The 23,433-nt window shown below is 38.7% G+C and overlaps 1 protein-coding gene across 1 annotated transcript in view; it reads right to left on the reverse strand.

Moving 5' to 3' along the window:
• The window catches only part of LOC124594791 (ubiquitin conjugation factor E4 B), a 286,207-nt gene that overhangs the window by 158,514 nt on the left and 104,260 nt on the right, over positions 1 to 23,433 (reverse strand). The window contains exons 9-10 of the mRNA XM_047133209.1: positions 19,319 to 19,513; positions 7,057 to 7,245 (exon numbers count right to left, since the gene is read on the reverse strand). Of these exons, the coding sequence (XP_046989165.1) occupies positions 7,057 to 7,245; positions 19,319 to 19,513 (384 nt within the window). The remainder of the gene's footprint in view (positions 1 to 7,056; positions 7,246 to 19,318; positions 19,514 to 23,433) is intronic.

Consider the following 23,433-nt stretch of genomic DNA (forward strand, 5'->3'; position numbering starts at 1 on the left):
GAGTTTTTTAAACCTGATCAAGGAACAAGAGTGGCCAGATGTTTATAGTGCCAATAACATAGATAACAAATATAATGCTTTCCTTAACACATTTCTCATGCTCTTTGACAGTTGCTTTCCATTAGAATGTTCTAAATGGGGTACCAGCAGTAAAAGGCAGCCTGGGTGGCTGACTAGTGGGATAAGGATATCACGTAGAACAAAGAGGGGAATTATTTCACAATGTTAGAAGTAGTCACAATCAACAGTACTGCAAGAAGCCTAAAAATGTTATTAGGATGGCAAAGAGTATGTGGTATGCAAATATAATAGCTAATTCACAGGATAAAATTAAAACCACATGAAAAGTTGTGATGGAAGTGTCTGGTCAGCAGCACAAGGTCAACAATATAAAGTCAGTTCATAGTAAAAATATTTCTGTTACTTATAAATCCGATATATGTACAGTATTACACAATCATTTTCTCAACACTGCTAGTGAATTAAACAAAAATTTAGTTTCGACAGGGAATGCCTTTCTGAGATTGATGTCTGAAATACTCCTCTATGATACAGACAAGGGGGAGATTGAGTCAATAATTAAATCACCGAAGACTAAGGACTCTCATGGATATGACGGAGTGCTTAGCAGAATATTAAAGTACTGTGCTGCACACGTTAGCTCCGTATTTAGCCATATTTGTAATTTTTCCTTTAGGAATGGTCAGTTTCCCAAACGATTAAAGTACTCAGTAGTAAAGCCGCTTTATAAAAAGAGAGGAAGGGATAATGAAGACAATTTTAGACCTAATTCTATGCCATCAGTGTTTGCTAAAGGTATCGAAAAGTCTGTGTATGTAAGGATAATTGCTCATTTTATATCACACAATTTGTTATCAAATGTACAGTTTGGCTTTAATAACTGAAAATGCTAGATTCTCTTTTCTCTGTGAGGTACTGGATGGGTTAAACAAAAGGTTTTGAATGCTAGGCATATTTTTTTTATTTAACTAAGGCGTTTGATAGTGTTGATCACAAAATATTGCTCCAGAAGCTAGAAGTTGGAATACGGGGAGTAGCTCACAACTGGTTCACCTCTTACTTCAAGAGCAAACAGCTAAAGGTCATTCTCCACAGTATTGAGAATGGCTGTGATGTGGGGTCTGAGGAGGGTATGGTCAAATGGGAGGTGGGAGGTGGCGGGGGGGGGGGGGTGCCCCAGGAATCAGTGTTGGGGCCACTCCTATTCCTTAGTTATATAAATGATATGCCCTCTAGTTTTACGGCTAACTCTAAAATATTTCTGTTTGCTGATGACACTAGCTTGGTAGTAAAGGATGTTGTATACAACACTTGCTCAGTTTCAAATAGTGTAGTTCATGAAAGAAGTTCATGGCATGCAGAAAATAAACTAATGCTAAAACACAGTAAGACTCCGTTTTTACAGTTCCTACCACAATTCAACAAAACCTGACATTTTAATTTCACAGAATGGGCATATGCTTAATGAAACTGAACAGTTCAAATTTCTAGGTGTTCAGATAGAGAGTTAGCTGTCATGAAAAGCCCGCGTTCAGGATTTTGTTCGAAGACTTAATGCTGCCATTTTTACTATTCGAACGGTATCAGAAGTAAGTGATCATTTGACATGAAAATTAGTCTACCTTGCTTATTTTTATTCGCTTATGTCATATGGTGTTATATTTTGGGGTAACTCTTCGCATTCTAAAAGGATATTTTTGGCTCAGAAACGGTCGGTTTGGGCAATAAGTGGTGTAAGTTCGTGAACCACTTGCCGACCCCTGTTCGCTAGTCTGGATATTCTGACATTGGCCTCTAAATATATTTATTCTTTACTGTCATTTCTTGTTAGCAATATTAGCTTATTCTCATGAATAAGCAGCTTTCATTCAGTTAATACTTGGTAGAAATCAGACCCGCATTTGGATCGGACTTCTTTAACTCTTGTGCAGGAAGGTGTGCAGTATACTGCTGCACCCATTTTCAAAAAGCTACCACAATAATTCAAAAATCTTAGCAGTAATCCACGCGCTTTCAAATTGAAACTGAAGAGTTTCCTCATGGGTCACTCCTTCTATTCTGTTAATGAGTTCCTTGAAAAATAAAGCTGATTCTTATTGTATTATTGATTGTGTTTACTTAAACTTATTGCTTGACTTTTTCAGGTTCATAATCATTTTATTTTTAGCTGTCATTACTTTTATGTTGTAATTTCATGTACTGACACGTTCCATGAATATTGGAGATTTGCTTCTCAATTTGGTCCTACGGAACTTGACGTGAAAATAAAATAAAAAATAACTACATAAATAACTTAGATGTATTCAAAAAATGGAAACTCCAAGTTGGAATATCAACAATATTATGAAAAGGACAAATTGCTGCTCACTGTAAAGATGACCCATTGAGTTGCAGACAGGCATTTGGCCAAAGCCTTTTCCAGAAAGAAAACACACACACACATTCACACAAGCAAGCACACATCACTGCTACCATTGGCAGCTCCGGCTACAATGCGACTATCACATGAATAGCCATCTGGAGTGGAGAAGGGGGAGGAATAGCAGGGCGGGTGGGGAGAGAGAAGAGCTCTGTCTGGCAGGGCATGCAGGGACTATATAGTCTCTGCAACTCAATGCGTCATCTTTACAGTGAGTAGCAATCTATTTTTTCATAATATTGTTCACAGTATTCAAGAATATAAAAATAAATTAAGATATAGCAAACATTATAAAAATGTAATACAAGATGCCAGTATAAATTTTTACTCTGCAGTGGTGTGTGCAGCTCGGAAATTTCTTGGCAAATTAAAACACTGTGTGTACATATGGGGGATTTCAACCCAGGAACTTTGCACTTTGCAGAGAAGTGCACTACTGACTGAGCTATCCAAACACAACTCATGACCCTCATAGCTCTACCCCCACTAGTATATCACATCCTGCCTTCCAACCTTCATCGAAGTTCTCCTGCATACCTGCATACCTACTGGAAGGATGTATACTGCTTAGTTTAAGGGACAGTTTCCAATTTTAATTAATCTGCCAGCAAATTTCAAGTTAGAACACATATCATTGCAAAGTCAAAATTCAAGCAGTAAAAAATAAAATAAAATAAATAGAATAAAATAAAATAAATTCACAGAGCTCAGAATTTAAGGCAGTAATGGCACAGGGGCATTTATTGCAATGTTCTGCCCTCTTCTGGTAAGTAAGTGAACTATTTGGTTAATCTCTTACAGAAAAATATCATTCACCTTGAGACACAGCAAAGTGGAATGGTTTCACTTGCTACAATTCTACTCTTTACATATTTTTTTCTGTTACCTATTACACATGTAATGCACTACAATATGTTCCTGAAATTGCTAAATTAATAGTCATGCCGTATTTGACAAAACTTTATTATTCACCAGATAATTATCAGACTGTTGATCCCAATAGTGTGTGTAGATTACACAGATATATTTAAAGAAATATTCTAAATTTAGTATTCCGGTAAAGCAAATGTACCTCATAATTCGAACCCCCTTAGAACTGTTTATTTCAAGATTGACATACCTTATTAGAAGCACCGCACTTTTCCCTTTTAAACAAATTCTTTACTTTTTTCGGAAAACCAGACATTTCAAAAGTTATTTGTAGTTGAAAGTTTCATATTCCAGAAGGTGTGAATCTGAACATATGTTTATTTCACAACCCCAGTGTTACAGTGTACTAGCAACGAATTTGCTGTTTCCAAAATTGTATACTTTCCTAGAACAACATATTTTATTAACTATTCAAATTACAAAAAATTAACTTTCTGGAAAATTCTTGACAACCTTGTAAAAAGCAAATATACAGAAAAACTTTCACATCATAAAATAGTGCGTATCAATTTGCCATTTTCTGATTATACCGCTTACAGTTAATTAAGATAACTTCACTAGCTATTTTATTCATGTATATTTTGCTTTCTTCTGCCTTTTGTGTTCACAAGTAAAATGTAACAGCTTAGTGTTTTAATATTTCGTCATTTCAGCACTATGTGCATCTTTATGTAGGGGTCATGCATAATGCCTCAGCCAGTCAGGGGCAAGCATCCGATATGTAAACATTTATGTAAGTTAGTTGTGGGCAAGCACTCAACCAGTTCACACAATATGTTCAGTTTACATCATGCAATTTTCAGTCAGTCATCACCCATCATTCAATACATAATCATCATGTTGCTCATTTTTTGCCACTTGTGAATTTTGTGAAACCACTCATAATCTGTGTAGCTTATTGATCCGTGCTGAGCATCTATACTAATAGAACACAAAAGAAGCAGATCATCATGAGTTTAATAACAATAAATGTGAATGAATGAAAAATGAAATTTGTGTTTCATCATGATTAACAATGTAAATCACCTAATAATCATCTGAAGAGGATTGGATTGTTAAAATTCCACAAGACTAATAAGTCATCAAACAGGTCAGTAACACTTCAACTTGTTTTATCAAGCAAGGGGGCACAGTGGTTAGCACACTAGATCCATTTTTAAAAGGATAATGATTCACGTCTGTGTTCAGCCATTAAGTTTAGGTTTTCTGTGATTTCCCTAAACCATTCTGGGAAATTACTGGGATGCTTCCGTTGAAAGGGTATGGCTAATTTCCTTCTCCATCCTTGCCACAACCCGAACTTGTTCTTTGTCTCCAATAACCTCGTGTTGACATGACCTTAAACCCTAATATTCCTTCTTTCTTTCTTTCAACCTGTTTGTGCTTCTTTCAACCTGTTTGTGCTTATTTCAACCAATATGGAGGTGTAGTGTTTGTTGGAAGAGTGTGTTTGATAGAATTTAATTCATTTTTTACATTTATAATGGAGGATTTAGAAGAGAGTGAAATTCTGAGTATTCTAGATGAATTGCCTGATGATACCGGCTCAAATAGTGAGTTGGATGACATTGATTTGAATACCGATTTAGAAAGTTTTGAAGATATAGGTAATTAAAATTCTGCCAATTCTGTGGCCCATGTTATTTGTAAAGCTTATTTCTTTATTGTTTCAAACAGCTGAAGATTATGATGAGGCCAAAATGATGCAGACTTCTCCTTCAACAGCTGCACTGCAGAAAAAAATTTAGAAAATATTACCCAAGATCCTCCTCTCATTGAACCTGGATGGGGTGCCATGTATGCACTGCACTTCTTCCTGTTTTCCAAGAAACACTTGTATTGTATTGTATGTTAACCAGGGGCCTAGAAATAACCGAGAGGCTCCGTCCCCGCCACAGCCACAGTGGTCCACAACCCCACGCCGACTACAGCATTCCACTGCACCCCTCCACCGCCCCACACCGAACCACTCTTTCAGGGTCATTGTGCAATTCGGCCCCCGGTGGATTTACATAGCACGTAACATGAAGGCTGCTTGGGGATAGAGGCACACGGTCCCTGCCTTGCACACAGACTAGTATCAAAGGATGAGCAGCATATGGAAGAAACAACAACGCATAATTTCTACGAACGCCGAAGTTACACAAGAAGGTAATTATCATTTTCGTATATTTTTCAGTCAATAATGAAATTGTATTGTGACAAATTGAACAACATTGCTATAAAATGCTACAACAAACAATATTGTTTACTAACTAAGTTTAGCACTGAATGAATCTAAGTTGACTTCTACTGATTCTACCACTCCCTGCAGCCACCATGAAACATGCCATGTTGCTGTGCAAATGTGGGCACGATGACAATGAAACCTTTGGTTGAATAAGGTCAGCCACACCATCTAGTTGCAGTATGATCATTCTTTACCCCCTCTCACTGTACACCACATCCTTTTCATTTCCACATCACCCTCCTGAGCAAAGATCACTGCTCACACCAATCAGGTGACAGTGGTGGAAGACTACAGTGCTGGCGGCTCTGTGTGTGCATGTGCCACATCTAGTGTATTGGTTTATTGCTCTACCTAATGTCCCCTCAATTTGACAGGTTTCCCATCAACGAAGTTGTTGATATTATGATTTCATTTTATCAACTCATAAACATTGATCAAAACATGCATTCATGTTTATCCTTCATCTTACCATTCATTAGGTATTCTGAATAACAATAACACTACTCACCACTCAATAAATATCCTAATTATAACAATTAAAAAGTCAATAATGATAAAGTGTTTCCAAAAGCAGCATAGCTGTATGAAGGTGCTTTATTTGCAGCTACCGGTTTGATGTCAGTTTAGATTCATCTTCAGGTTTATAATGATTATATTTCCGTAATGTAAATGGGCAATTACAGAGTCCTGGTTTCAGGAAATCATCCAAATCAAGAGTCAAACCCCAATGGTGGGTAACCATAATAAAATTGAGTACACCAAACGATGCTAGTCGAAATGTGCACAGCATCACTGCTGAATGAGCCAGGACAGATAACATCCTGTAGAACATATTATAAGGTCCAGTAGACACCAACTGTATAGAAACCAATGAAGTAAAATTTAAAATCCAGTATGATGTGTGTACATTGCCATATTGCTAATAGGTCTATGTGGTGTAAGCAGCCTGTGGTGGCTAGCATTCTGGTCTCAGTTGCCAGAGTTGGCTGTCATGTGCGTAGGATGTACCTGCTTGTGTGAATGCATGCATAGTGTGTGTTTCTACTCCTTTTGCTGACAAAGGCTGTGGCTGAAACCTTATGTGTAAGTGTCTTTTAATTGTGCCTGTCCGCAAACTTAACATGTCATCTTTACAGTAAGTGGCAATCTTATCTTCTTCTATGATGTTAATAATTTTAGTCAGCTTTGCTAATAATCTGTACAGCTACCGTAATACAACTGGTGAAATATTCTGCTTCATATATGTTCAGCAGAAATTCCTTACAACTGTAATAAGCTGCCAAATGAGTAATGATGTTTTATAGTACTGCTCTGAAGGAAAAAAAAATCAGTTTGCACTGTTACATTATAGAGACAACTGTACTATTAATTATATGTTGATATACAAACATTAGCTATTTGAGGTACCGTAATAATGAGAGGGAAATATATGGTAATTTTATGGTGTCAATCTCACCTTTAGAGCAAGCATCTGCAAAACAGAAAGTAGGTTGAGCATGAAACCATCTCCAGCAAGCATGCGTTCATCTGCGTGTATCTGAGCTCTTTTCTCATTGGTCCGCAACAAGGTTGATATATATGACAGTGTAGGTTCACGAGAACTGTTGTTTACAAGTATATCATGGAATACCTTATGCAATATGACCTGTAATCAAAAAAATAATGGTTATATTTTCAAACTGAAAATGGTAAATAATGTTACAAAAAGAAAGGCAGACATAACATTTGATACGATTGCTATTACATTATCTGAAATAATATACATAATAATGAAATGGGTGGTGAGGATGTAACACGCTTAAGGCCAAATTCAGTTTTGTCAGAAGAAGAAGAAGAAGAAGAAAAAGAAGAAAATGAAATGGTACATTTAGAGGAAAGCAGTAATATCACAAACTGGAACACCATTTCAATTACAAATTATTACAGAGTTCATAATGCTAAACCACCACTGCCTATGTTGATTGAAGCACATAAAGCAAAAGCCCCACTGTAATACAGCATGGGTTACAGTATCTAAATTTGCCAGACCATGCACAAGTAATGTGATAAAAGGTGCATGGAAATTGTTCGTATGCATTCTGGTAAATGATGGAGATTATTTGAAATCAACAGTGGACAGTTAGAAAATGATACACTCTTAAAAAGACACTGCAGAAAATTCTGTAAACTCTACAGCATTGAGAGTATTTTGTTTTTCATACTTCCTGTCATTTTAAGGCGGCAGCGCAGTGTGGGAGGGATCAAATAGTGGGTTGATAACTACTTATTTAAGATTTAGATGACTTACAAAATTTATCAAAAAGTCAGGAAACCAAATAAAGATCATAATAAAAGGAGGGGGGGGGGGGGGGGCAAGAGCAGATAACCTACTCTATGATGCTAACCACGCAATGGACTGCAAGAGCAGTCCATCAAATCATCTAGAGAGACTGTATTGGACCTAAAGCTCCAATGGCCATGAAGATCAACAAGTGTCCATCTGCAAGTAGACACGTCATCTTTATGGTCGGTAACAATCTATCCTTTCCATATTGTTGGTATTGCAACCTGGGTTTTCCACTGTTTAAATAAAAGTCTTTGAGATACAACACTTCCATCTATTAATCACCTAGTTTATCTGGCCTACACCTTCTATTCCAGCCTTTAACAATCCTGCTGTGTGCCCAGGAGATTTTAGCAGTCACTGTCAGCTGGGGATATTCTGATGATGATGAAATGTATGGAAAATATGGACCTTCATTTAGGGTCCAATGCAAGGAGAAAAAACTTTCCACTCTGTTCCCCAGAAAAGTGATACAGATCCTGAACTACGCATAGTTATCATAGAAACAACTCAGATTACAATGTCAAACAATGGAAAATCCTGGATGGAATGTAACAATATTATGAGAAGGAAAGTTGCTACTCACTATATAGTAGAGATGTTGAGTCGCAGATAAGCTCTACAAAAAGACTCTCACAATTAAAGATTTTGACCATTAAAGCCTTCATCAACAATCAACACACATACACAAACGCGTACACACACACACACACATGCAAACGCAACTCACACACACAACTGCAGTCTCAGGCAACAATGAGTGTGGTTTTCAGTTGCCTGACTCCAGACTTGTGTGTGGGTTGAGAGAGAGAGAGAGAGAGAGAGAGAGAGAGAGAGAGAGAGAGAGAGAGAGAGAGAGAGAGAGTGTGTGTGTGTGTGTGTGTGTGTGTGTGTGTGTCGTTGACGAAGGCCTTAATGGTCGAAAGCTTTAATTGTGAGAGTCTTTTTGTTGTGCCTATCTGCGATGCAGCATCTCCACTATATGGTGAATAATATTATCAGATTGCAATGTTTAGTTCAGGAAAAGTGTCACCAAATTTAGGGAAAGTGCCACCAAATTACCCACACAGCCAACACTGCTCAACCACTGTTAATATTGGATTTCAGCTGCCAGTAATTAGAACAGTCCTGAAAGCATGCTTGAACTTCTGAAACAAAAACAAAGGTTGACTCACACCTATGCTGGGTTCAATCCTATATAGAAAACTACTGATGTTTCTTGAGGGTAGTTGCAAATCCTAGCATACTTTGTGGGTTCCTGTGCTGAAGTGCTGAGACAGAGAATCTTTATCACGAATATTAGAGAATGGGAAATTATCACTAAGGCTACCAACTGCTATAGTTAACTAACATGCAAACCATTAGAGCAGCTAAACTGCATCCATTCAAGTATGAAAGGATAGTCCCCAATGAGAGCCTTGGAGCTGCAACCTCTATCCTGAACAGCCATCCATAAATAACCCCATCGCAAGTAGCAAAGCAGATAGAACAATGCTCAAAATAAATCCCAGCTGATCAAGGATGTACAAAAACTGTCGAAGAAAAACTGAGAATAGACACTCTTATTGAAAACCCTAATTTGTTTGCTGCCTTTACTAAAGAACAATGAAACAGGCTGCAATTTAATTGAAAATGGGGATGGCAGCCAAACTGGATAATTTTTCCTGAATTTATAAAACCTGGGATACCCCAATAGAGACTTGTTTGATCATTTTGATGAAGGTATTCTAAGAATGGGATGATGTCCAGCGAGTTTAAAATAGTTGAAACTAGTACCTTACTAAACCCAAGGAAACACAGTAAAGATCCAACACTTACCACCATACAGCTCGAGAACAATGTTATTCCTCTTGAACAAGTTGACATTAGAACTAACCGCAGTTACTGCAAACAAGTCTAACTTTGACATCAAATGTTGGATCAGTATTCCAAACAGGTCTGAAATCAGGAGTTGTGTTCATGGACTCTACTGCTGCTTATGACAGTGTATGGCTATATGGACCTATGCTGCAGCTAACAAAAATGATTCCTTCTTCAAAGCTTAGCAGGCTCATGAAGAACATGATAATAAATCGATATTATGAAAAGGATAGATGGCTACTCACCATAACAATGAGTATTAGTTCTTCTTCTACTTACCTTGCGTCTTTGACATGTTAGTAATGAAGGCACAAAAATTCTGCTACACCAATGATATGGTAGAAGCCAAACAAATGAAAAATCTAAATGAAAGAAGACATTCTGATAGTAGATTTGAAACAGTGAATGCCATCAATGTCGTCAACTCTCAAACAAATTGAAACTGGAGTTGCAGCAAAGTAAATAGGAAAATACATATCTGGCACATTGGTTTGCCTATTCATTAGCCAAAAAAATTTACATAGAAACAATGTTGGAATGGAGAATAAAGAGATACGCAGGAAAGCCATTGCAGACAGTGTGATCACTAAGATCTAACAGGCTAGAGAAATTAATGTGGTTGAGGGTTCTAACAATGATTCACTCATTCATTTACGAGATCTGTTCAAACAATTCCGGAACTTTGTCCAAAAAATTTTTCAGCACTTGCCTTCTACTTGCTCTGCATGGACTCCTTCTGAATATTCTCCTCCACAATTGATACACCACCCCCAATGCAGCTTCCACTTATGGAAACCATCTTGCTACAACTCTTGCTGGATCGCACGAAGCGCTGTCTGCATATTTTCTTCTATCTCGTCTATCTTTGCAAATCTTTGTCCATTCAACAAAGTCTTCAACTTTGGAAACAAAAAGAGGTCCACAGGTGTCAGGTCTGGAAAGTACAGAGGATGAGGTAGCACACCAATTTGGTTTTTGTGCAATAGTCATGCACCAATAGGAATGAACGTATGGGTGCGTTATCATGATTCAAGAGCCATGAATTGCATCGCCACATTCCTGGCCGTTTCTGTCTCACATTTACTTGCAGGCATCACAACATGTGCTGATAGTACCATCAATTAATGGTTTCTTCCTGTGACACAAATTCATGATGAACTAGGCCTTCAAAGTCAAAGGAAACTATCAGTATGTCTGACATTTGAACTGACAAGCTGTTTTTGGTCTTTGAGAACCTTTTCCATCCTATTGTGAAGACAGGATCTTGGTCTCAAGATCACAATGGTAGATTCATGTCTCATCACTAGTTGTGATTCTCTTTAGTAACATCTCATTCTCATTTACATGATCAAAAAGCTCTTCACAGATTGTAAGGTGAATGTCTTTCTGGCCTTGACTCCAACCATGGGATGAACTTGGCGGCAACACGATGCATTCCAGGATGCTGTGACAGGATTAGATGACATGATCTAATTGACGTGTTACGTTCTTCTGCAATCTCTCAGATAGTCACTCTCTGATTGGCATGCACAATTTCATTGCCCTGACATGAGCATCGCCAGTAGACGACGAAGGTCGTTCTGGACGAGGGTCATTTATAACTTTCGTCTGGCCATTTTTAAATCATGTGAACCATTTGTAGTACTGAATTTGGTACAAGCACTCATCACCATATGCTTCCTGCATCATTTGGTGTGTCTCTGTAAAGATTTTCTTGAGTTTCATGCAAAATTTAATGCAGACGTGTTGCTGTAACTCGGCCATCTCAAAATTTGCAAACTGTACGATACAACAGTCTACTCCATACAGCACTGAACAATAACTAACAGATGCACAACAATGAAACTTCCGGCAGTTACACATTAAACACCGGCATATGTAGGGACACCGACCACATTTTGTTCCAACACACTCTGCTGCAAAATTACGAATATTCCGCGATTTTTTGAACAGACCGCATACCTAAAGTATTTTAGATAACTATCACAAATCTACACACACATTGGGAAAGGCTTTAGATTTCTATAAAAAATCCAAACACGCAATGGGAAAGGCAGATAAGTATTTGAATCTCACAATCGCTAAATGAAAAACTAAAACTCTGGTGATTCAATATGTTACTCAGTCATGAAAAAATTATGTAATGATAACGAGTTACTCTGTGAAGGATAAAAGGTGTAGAAGAGAGCAAATTCAATAATAATGTAATAATGTTGACATGCAAAAGGAACAACTTGGTGGTTCCTCTAACACCATGAAATGGGAATAAATGATGAACAGTTTTCCATTGTTTCACATTCTCTCTCTCTCTCTCTCTCTCTCTCTCTCTCTCTCTCTCTCTCTCATGAATGGACACAATCAGTAAACAGCATTGATTATTCACAATTCTATTCAGTCTAGTACGTGACAAATCTACAGCTATATTCTGCAAACCACCATTAAGGGCATGGCAGAGGGTACATCCCATTATACCAGTTATAGGGCTGCTCCACACTTGGAGTCTGGGAAAAGTGATTGAATGCTTCTGTGTGTGCTTTAATTATTTTAATGTTATCCTCGTAATCCCTACATGAGCAATATGAAGGGGATTGTAGTATATTCCTAGAGTCATCATTTAAAGCCGATTCTTGAAAGTTAGTTACTAGAATTTCTTGGGATAGTTTACGCCTATCTTTACAAGTTTACCAGTTCAGTTTCTTGAATATCTTTGAGACACTTTCACATGGATCAAACAAACCTGTGACAATTTGTGCTACCCTCCTCTGCATACATCCAATATCCCCTGTTAATCCTATTTGGTATGGGACACACACACTTGAGCAATGTTCTAGAATGTCTCATAGAAGCGATTTGTAAACAATCTCCTTTGTAGATTGATTGCACTTGCCCGGTATTCAACCAATAAACCACAGTCTAGCACCTGCTTTACCCACAACTAAGCCTATGTGATCATTCCATTTCATACCCCTACAAAGTGTTACGTCCAGGTATTTGCACGAGTTGGCCAACTCCAAATGTGACTCTCTGATACAATAGTAATAGGATGCTAAGTTTTTTCATTTTGTTAAACGCACAACTTTAAATTTCTAAAGATTTAAAGAAAGTTGCCTATCTTTGCACCACTTTGAAATCTTATCAAGATCTGATTGAAAATTTATGCAGCTTCTTTCAGATGGTACGTCACCACAGATAACTGCATCATCTGCAAAAAAGTCTGAAGTTACTATTAATATAATCTGCAAGATCATTGATACACAACATGAACAGCAAGGGTCTTAACACACTTCCTTGGGGGATACCCGAAGTTACTCCTAGACCAGGCTGTTCCAGCTCATCGGCTCCGTTGTGAGCTGCGGAGCGCTCCCTGCTCCAGGGAGCCGTGTCGCTCGCTGTAACCAGTCAAGTGGGCCAGCACGCGGCACGGCTGGCTGAGGCAGGCAGCAAGGCAAGCGTTTTGATGTGCCAGCTGCATCTTACAAGATCGACAACCTCTTACTCTTAGCTGCTAAGACGTGGTGACATGCTACACCAGGAAATACGATGTTCAGGAAATAAATAAGAAACAACTATTTTACAAGAAATTGCATACTAACTTTATTGGGTCTCTGTAGCTTGACATTTTCTTTTCATTACAAGGTCGGAAATATCAGGCGTCAAAGTGTTCGCAGAGTTAATGCGGAGGATGGCCTTCATTGCTGCATCCTGAAGAAACGATCATTCCTTACTTTTTACTCTTTTCATTACTGAGAAAAGCTGCTCACAACAATATGTAGATCCAAACATGCACATGATCTGAGCGGCATTGTTGTGAAGCTTGGGAAATGTTTTTTGCTGTAATGAACGATATCATCGTGACAAATCCAACGTGTTGTAGTACCTCTCTTTCAACAAAGTTGAATTTTGCAAATCAATTATCTCCAATTGAAGTGACGGTGACAAGTCATCGGGGGAAACTGAAAGAGGAGTGCTTAACACCTTAAGTTCCATTTCCAAACTAGTGAGGTCTCGGAATTGTGTTTCAAACGACGTGATGAGCTGCTTTAACTTTGCTTGGTAATCGCCGAAAGTAGTACCTTCAGGTAGTTCTAAAGAAGCAGGTGACTGAAGAACGTTAAATGTCGATTACTCATCTGCCTCTCAAATAAACGTAACTTTTCCATGAATGCTTTGATCTGGTCGTGCATGTCAACGATTAGCTGCCCTTTGCCCTGCAGTGACAGATTTAAATTATTCAGATTAATAGTTATACCAGCTAGGAACGCCAGGTCTGATATCCATTTTATATCTTTCAGATAACACATTTCTTCCCCTTTCATTTCAAGAAAAAGGGATATTTCCTCACGAATGGCAAAGAAAACATCAGGAACTTTTCCCCGACTCAGCCAACGAACTGTACTGTGGTAAGGTATATCCCCATACTCCACTTTGATATCTTTCAGGAATCCTTTGAATTGGCGATGATTCATACCGTGAGGCCGCACAACATTCACACACTTCACGACATCTTTCATTAGTTCTACTGTTTCAGCACACAGTGCCTCTTGGTGAATAAAACAATGAAGAGTCAAAATGTCTTTCCCGAATTCGTCCCTGAGTTTATTTTTCAAATGAGAAGCAAAACCTTGGTGACGCCCGATCATTTGTGGTGCACCGTCTGTCGCTACAGAATGGAGCTTATCCCACAGCAAATTCATATTGTCCACTGATTCACAAACAGCTTCAAAAATGTCATGTCCTGTTGCGGTGTAATCAAGTGGTACCACATCCAAGAGTTCTTCAGTTACTTGCAGCTCCATGTCGCCACCACGCACAAAGACTGCAAGTTGAGCACAGTCCGATATGTCGGTGCTTTCGTCAAGCGCTAGCGAAAATGCAACAAAGCTCTCCGCCTTTCTCCTGAGCTGTGTCTCTAAATCCGCTGCCATGTCCAGGATTAGATGAGACATTGTTTGCTTCGACAGGCAAATTCCTTCAATTGCCTGCACCTCCATTGGAAACAAACATTCTGCAACAGCTACCATGCACGATTTTACGAGTGGTCCCACCGAAAAAGGCTTGCCACTTGTCGCAATGATGTGAGCGACCCTGTAGCTTGCTCGAAGTGGAGATTCAGTAGTGTTTTCTCCGCTCTCATTCACCTGATAATTATAAACGCATTACAGAACACGAACTATGTTGCATGTTTTGATACTCTCTGTATTACGAAACTGTTTTTGAACTTACGTCTCCTCTATGTCGTTCTTAAGCCTGGCTACAGTTCTCTGTGTGCAACGCCTTCTACCTGATCGTAGTGCGCAGCGTGAATATTGTACCTCTTCGCAGAATTGAATACTTTATGACATACAAGACATTGCGGACGACCATCCTTCTCAATGAATAGAAAGGTATCCTCCAACAGAGGTACAGGGCTCCCGCGGCTAGTCATAGCTGTCATTGAACAAGGATTATTGCGTCACTTGCGGCTGCATGCGGCCAGGGGGCAGTGAGTTCGCTTTCCCCCTCCACGCGGGCTCCGAGCTGCCGCAGTGAGCGCTCAGGCTCCCTGGAGCTCGGTTGGAACAGCCTGTCCTAGACGATGACTCTCCATCCAAGGTAACATGCTGCATCCTCCCAAACAAACAGTTTTCAATTCAGTCACAAATTTCACTTGATACCCCATATGATCGCACTTTTGACAATAAGTGTAGGCTTTTCGGAAATCAAGAAGTACTGTCTCTACCTGCCTACCTTGATCCAAAACCTCCAGCATGTCATGTGAGAAAAGTGCGAGTTGGATTTCACGTGACTGATGTTTTCGGAATCCCTGCTGGTTGGCATGTAGGAGGTCATTCCGTTCGAGATATGGTAGTCTCTTCACAAGTCTGACACGTACAGAGGTCCAACACAATGAGTCGAGATCACGTGATGTGGATGGGCGAGCCACTTCAAGTGAACAGTTTAGTAAACAATACACAGTCAGCCACCAATTGTTGCAATCGAATTAGCACCTTCTTCAACTTTACTGTGATGGTGTTAGTGAGTATTTCCTACAATATGTCTCAAGCAGGTAGTTAAAAACGGAAACACAAGACATTGACTTTAGTTGAAAAATCCAAAATTATTATAAAATTAAACAAAAGAGAAATAAAATTAATGATTTAACTTCATTTTATGGTGTTAGGCATGCTACCATTTATGACATTTAAAAAATCATGATAAACTGAGGGAACACATCAACTTGAGCTGCTTGTCATAAGAAAATCAAAAAATCCTAGGGCATTCAAAAATGCAAAACATCTGCAACTCAAATATAAACACCAAAAAAAGGTTGGATGACCCGGGAATTATTCAGTGAATGGTTTCACAAGGAGTGCGTGCCATGTGCCAATGGTCAAAAACTTCCTCAAGAAGCAAAATTTGTCTCAGAAAGCTTTGTTGGTGTTAGATAATTGCCCCGGACATCCAAATGAAGAAGAACTTAAACCCAAAGATGGTTTGATAAAAGTGATGTTTCTCCCTCCAAATGTAGCTCCTTTGCTACAGCCTATGGATCATAATATTATGCAGACTGTTAAGATTCATTACAAAAAAAAAAAAAAAGAATCTACTGCAGGGGTGGGCCGATAGCTGCCCGCGCGCACCGTGACCCGCGAGGGCAACGCTGAGCAGCTATGAGGGCACGTAGTGCAGGTAGCAGAGCTGTGTGACATGGCTGGCCGCTTGGGTATGCACACTTCACGGGGGGGAGGGGGGGCAACCATGTCGCTGTGAGAGCGCTTCGTGCACACAGCTGAGTGTGAGCAAGCTAACGTACGTAGTGGAGGTGGAACACACATACATCCGAGGTCGTTTCACGCGCATGTGGCGTCCATGAACTCTGCGCCTAGATGAAACACAGTTTTGAATCATTATAACATGTTCTATTTTCACAAATATGATACAGATGTAAAGGATTAAGAAACAAACAAATTTGTATTGTAAGTATTACGTTATATTTACACAGATGTGTATAGTTCAGAGGAGGGTACTATGTACGAATAGGACATAGGCATTAAATTACATCATCCTGGATGTTTTTACAATGATTTTCGACTAGCATCTTGATATTTGGTGTGAAATTACTGGTCCCAACATGCTTCACGGCAAGGGGTCAACCAGATGAACATCAGTACGACTACTACTAAGCTTCGATTTTGTCAGTTTCATTAGGGAGAAAACAGTTTCGCACAAGTATGTTGTTCCAAAAGAACTACACACATGAGCAGCTGTTTTAAATAACAATGGGAACTGTTCACATGGGAAATATTTGTAGAAGCTTTCCAAGGTTTCTGCAGTGCAAAACTTCTCCTTCAGTACACGATTGTATTGAAAGTCAACGAGTTCCAACTGAATTTCATAAGGCATGTTTTCAACGTTAACTGCAAAAAGAGTCACAAAAAGGTTGACATTGCATTCCAGTTGATTTAAATCCTCAAATCTAGTATCAAAAATGTCTACGAGAGACTGCAGCACCGTTACAAACCCATAAAAATGTTCTTTGAGCCTCCCCTGTTCCAAATTATTTTCATTAACAACTAGTGCAACGCTCAGTAAATGTAAGCACAATTTTTCTGACAGTTGCTTTGCCCACAAAAGCAGTTTTCTCTTGCCAAAATAGTGTCAACCACTTCACTAGTTACCTTATTTCTACCTTGCAAAGCTACATTCAAGCTATTCAGATGCTTAGTTACGTCAGCTAAAAATGCAAGGTTTAAAATCCACCATGGGTGGTCCAATTCTTTTACCAGATTTCCTTTCGCATCCATGAATAACGCTACATCTTTACGTAAATTAAAAAATCGTTCTAAAACAATAGCTCGACTCAACCAGCATACCTCACGAAAATATTGAACATCACCGCATTCACACTTGAGATCTGCCAGGAACAATTTGAATCGTCTGTGTTCCAAACCGTGCAATCTGAGAATGTTAATTGTTTTTATAACCCTGTCCATGACATCAACTAGTTTGGCACATTTTGCTAGCAAAGTAACACGGTGAAGAACACAATGTATTGCTGGTAGTTACTGCTGTACGCCGGCGGCTTTCAATTTTTTTCGTATCAAAGCACAACACCAGACTTATGACCAATCATTGCATTAGTCCCATCTGTTGCAATCGATGAAAGTTCTTCCCAACATAGCTCGTATTTCTCTATTATATGTTATACACACAAATGTATCTTGTCAGACATTGTTGGGGTTGGGTAATAAATTGGAACTAAATCAAGGCGTTTCTCAATCACATTAAACTGAGAATCTACTCCTCGCAAAAAAAACTGCAAGTTGAGCAACATAACATACATCAGTGCTTTAGTCCAATGCTAATGAAAAGAAAACCAAATCTTTGATCTTGTTTCTCAACTGAGCTTCCACATCGTGTGCTATTTCTTCAGGACTCCTGCAAACTGTTCTCCTTGAAAGAGGAACAGTTTCAAAAACAAGAAGACTTGCTGGGCACAAAATTGTTGTGGCAGCAACAAAACATTCTTTTACAAATTCTCCATCGCCAAAGGGCCATGCTATTTTATCTATGTTAAGAGTTACATGATAGCTTATTGTCGTTGCTGCATCGTTGTGGATGATGAGGTTTCCATCCTGTAAATAAATAAACAGACAGCAAATGCATATAGCATATTATTAATAACAGTGATAATGTGAATCAGTGTCATAATTATTGCATTATACCGAACTGGGGGCACAGAAGCAACAGAGAGGCTTCGTCCCCACCGTAGTCCTCAGTGGTTCACAGCCCCCACAACAGGCTACAGCAGTCCACTCACCAAACCGCCGGCCCACACCGAACCCAGGTTTATTGTGCAGTTCGGCCCCCAGTGGACATATCCCACTCCCATATGTGTCAGACTACAGACACTCTACTGTAGTTCATTAGTTCATTTTGTTTGAGCTCAGAATATGTTTTAAGATTTTACTACAAATCGATGTCAAGGATTGGTTTTGAGGATCCTTCTACTACCGTTCTTGTAGACGGGTGTGCCCTGAGCTTTTTCCCCAGAAGTAGGCACTGTTTTTTGTTCCAGAGATCTATGACAGATTTTAGACAGGAGAGGGACTAACTCAGCCGTAAATTCAGTACAGAATCTGATAGGTTTTCCATTGGGTCCTGGAGCTTTGTTCATATTTAATGATTTCAGCTGTTTCTCTACAACACTGACACTAATACTGATTTCATTCAACTTTTCAGTGGTATAAGGATTACATTGGGGTAATTCTCCTGTGTTTTCCTTTCTAAAGGATCATTGAGTTAAGCATTTCAGCTTTTGTTTTGCTACTCTCAATTTCAGTTTCTGTCTCATTTGCTAGGGACTGGACACTAACTTTGATCTGCGTAAGACAGCATGTGGCAACAAGACCACAAACTCCAATTTATCAGTTTTCAGTAATATCTTTGTAATGTCTGTCACAACATAACTACTGTTTAGAAGGACAGTTTCAATGAATGTTAAGTCTGAAAAATTTATGCCAGCCACAAGTAATTATTATAACTTTTTTCTTACTCTTGTATTTTCCAATTCTATTTGTAGTGTGTGGTTCAGTGATTTGTCAGCAGCTGTGTTTCCAGAAAAGAATTTTTCAGCAACTTTTGGTTCATCTTCTGCAAAGACTGACACTGACAGAAATGGTCCCAAATAAGATGTTCGAGACAATTCTCTTCCAACAGCTGGAGTAACCAAGTCAGGCAGGAACTGAACCTGAAAAGAAGATAGACATATTGCAATGTGGAATTTTTTTTTTTTTTTTTGTCTTGAAGTGAGCAATTATTTTGCATCATGTATGTATCAAAGTCAAAAGAGTGGGGTCACGTATAAATACTGATGTTATTTATGAAAGAATTTGATGCATAACAATGACTGAATTCAAAAACTGAAGCAAGAATTCATTTTGGACAATGTGTTCTCTTTATTCACTATAAGTTCACCTATAGTAAGCAAGCATGCATTTTAACAACATATTGTACTTATCCTTAACAATTCCACCAGAAAATTTGTATGGGTTATGATACTGTCTCTCTACAACAGTATTTATTACAGACTTGATTTTTGTTGTCTTGACTCCCTCTGCACTGACAGTCTTTAGCTATTAGCAGATAACTCACTCTATTTATCTATTTAAATGTCTGTATTTTGTCTCATGTTACACACACACACACACACACACACACACACACACACACACACACGCTACTGATCCTACGATATGCCGGTAATCGAGTTGGTATCATATAAGGGCAGCATAAGAGTGTGTGTGTGTGTGTGTGTGTGTGTGTGTGTGTGTGTGAGAGAGAGAGAGAGAGAGAGAGAGAGAGAGAGAGAGAGAGAGAAGTGTGTGTGTGTGTGTGTGTGTGTGTGTGTGTGTGAGAGAGAGAGAGAGAGAGAGAGAGAGAGAGAGAGAGAGAGAGAGAGAGAGAGAGAGAGAGTGTTTTTAATGTCGTTGTTACAGGATAACTGTGAAAGCTAGCAAGTTTTCTTTCTTTTGTGTGTGCCTGTCAACATCTCAACACTCCTGCATTTTGGTGAGTGGTCTCCTTTTATCCAAAAGTATTCAAATTCTACACGATCTTTCCTATAACATTCAGATAACATATTCAAACACTAACTATCAATGCACAATATATCTTGAACTGATCTATATACATGCTTAAAAAACTCCCTTTTTTTTTAATTAGGATGCCAATGTGTTATTCTTACAACCCATTTAAATTATTTTTTCTGACTAAAATTCTGGAGTAGGATGAACTTTTTTCTTTGTTGCACACTAAAGATTCTTATCCCACTTTTGTCACTCTATGGCAAGATTATTACAGGACAGATTAATACACACACTTTTCCTTGGCCCCTGAGCAGAGGACGCTGGGTGCGGAAGCTTCCAATTGGCTCAATAGGACATTGGCTGCTGAGACAAGCCACACATTCTCCTTCTAGAGAAGCCAGTGTATAGTTTATAAAAGAAACAAACATGTTGGATTAATGCAACGCAGAAGTGACACAAAAGGTGATGGCGAGTCACTAGAAGGACCAGGTACAGCCTCTTCACTAATTTCAGTAAATAATAATATCAATCACCAAGCACAGCAATACTGACCTTACAACTTATCTTAGAAGAAAGATTAAGGAAAGGCAAACCTACATTTCTAGCATTTGTAGACTTAGAGAAAGCTTTTGATAATGTTGACTGGAATACTCTCTTTCAAATTCTAAAGGTGGCAGGGGTAAAATACAGGGAGCGAAAGGCTATTTACAATTTGTACAGAAACCAGATGGCAGTTATAAGAGTCGAGGGACATGAAAGGGAAGCAGTGGTTGGGAAGGAAGTAAGACAGGGTTGTAGCCTATCCCCGATGTTATTCAATCTGTATATTGAGCAAGCAGTAAAGGAAACAAAAGAAAAATTCGGAGTAGGTATTAAAATCCATGGAAAAGAAATAAAAACTTTGAGGTTCGCCGATGACATTGTAATTCTATCAGAGACAGCCAAGGACTTGGAAGAGCAGCTGAACGGAATGGACCGTGTCTTGAAAGGAGGATATAAGATGAACATCAACAAAAGCAAAACGAGGATAATGGAATGTAGTCGAATTAAGTCAGGTGATGCTGAGGGAATTAGATTAGGAAATGAGACGCTTAAAGTAGTAAAGGAGTTTTGCTATTTGACGAGCAAAATAACTGATGATGGTCGAAGTAGATAAGATATAAAATGTAGACTGGAAATGGCAAGGAAAGCGTTTCTGAAGAAGAGAAATTTGTTAACATTGAGTATAGGTTTAAGTGTCAGGAAGTTGTTTCTGAGCCATGTATGGAAGTGAAACATGGACGATAAATAGTTTGGACAAGAAGAGAATAGAAGCTTTCGAAATGTGGTGCTACGGAAGAATGCCGAAGATTAGATGGGTAGATCACATAACTAATGATGAAGTATTGAATAGAATTGGGGAGAAGAGGATTATGTGGCACAACTTGACAAAAAGAAGAGACCGGTTATTAGGACATGTTCCGAGGCATCAAGGGATCACAAATTTAGCATTGGAGGGCAGCGTGGAGGGTAAAAATGGTAGAGGGAGACCAAGAGATGAATACACTAAGCAGATTCAGAAGGATGTGGGTTGCAGTAAGTACTGGGAGATGAAGAAGCTTGCACAGGATAGGGTAGCATGGAGAGCTGCATAAAACCAGTCTCAGGACTGAAGACCACAACAACAACAACAACAACAACAACAAAGCAAAGCACTGCAACACAGATCAAGGCTATATTCGCAATAGTTACTTACTGTTATCATGTGTAATAACATTACAGTGTTATGTAGCTAACATTTTCAATGAGCGTAAACATTCACATGTAGTCAGGTGAAATGCAATGATCGCACAGGGGTCCAAGTAGAAGTGGGCAATCAGTATGTGCAAAGTGTACGATTCCAGAATGAATCTTTCACTCTGAAGTGAAGACTCATGACACTTCCCAACAGAGTAAAACACCTGGTCAGAATGGGGCTAAGCTAAACCTGCCCTTTTGTTTTGTGGACAGTGTTCTGTTTCAGTGAGCTCTCCATGTATGCCTATTCATGCACCTAAATGATTCGAGCTGCCAGTTATTCTCTTCTAATTTATTTTCCCCCACAGAGTATCTCGAATACCTTGTTGGTATATCAGACCTGAGCAAGAATATGATGGAGACCGGCTTACCCACTAATGGCTAAATGACACCTGCAGAGCTTGAAATGTAGGGCAGAGGTCCAGAGCATGAAAGCTACAAGTCGTGTTATAGGAAAGTCCCTGAAAACTCATTTTTGTCACAAGTACTGTCCAATGAAGGTTAAAGGACAAGTTCAAGTAATGGTCTAGAACATACATTTTAATCTGTCAAGGAGTTTCAGAGCTAATTATGCAGTAACTGGCCATTCTGATACTTTGACATTAAGAACTAACACAATACACATTTACATTTAAGCGACATGACAAGTAGTGTTCCCAAAATGAAGAAGACTCTTTAGTTTGATGTTTCAATGTACATACGATCTACTGATACATTTAGGAAATACTGATAGTATGCCAGCGATTTGATGACACTACCCTAAAACATTATTGCTAGTTTGCACTGTTGTTGGTGATTTGTTGTATAAATGCCATTCTCTTTTAATGATTTCTTCAGTTGTTCAGCAATGCATATTTGAAGATAGTATTAGTATTTAAATTTCTGAAGGTTCATTAACATCACAGCTTTCAATTGAAAAAATGGGATCTTGAACTATCAATCATAAATACACTCAATCTAAACATTTTTCATGAAAATGTACAATCCTTGCTTAATAAGATTGATTACAGGTGGACTAAAGGATACCTCACTATTATTCATTTCCTAGCACTGGCTTAACCTCGAATTAATTCAACATACAAAAATAAATGAATTCACTTTGTCCTCCTACTAAAGTGCAGTAGCAATGTACAGAAAAAATATAGATTTTACTATCCTGCTTGCCATAAGTGGAAAGAATATCAAAAGCATCATGAAATTGCAGCTATAAAAATTATTAAGGTCAACCTCGTTATTCATACTGTTTACTGATCACAAGCTGGAAATTTTGAACTTTTCTTAAATAAATTAGAGTAATTGCTAAACA

This window comes from Schistocerca americana, chromosome 2, assembly GCF_021461395.2.
Source record: "Schistocerca americana isolate TAMUIC-IGC-003095 chromosome 2, iqSchAmer2.1, whole genome shotgun sequence".
Lineage (NCBI taxonomy): Eukaryota > Metazoa > Arthropoda > Insecta > Orthoptera > Acrididae > Schistocerca > Schistocerca americana.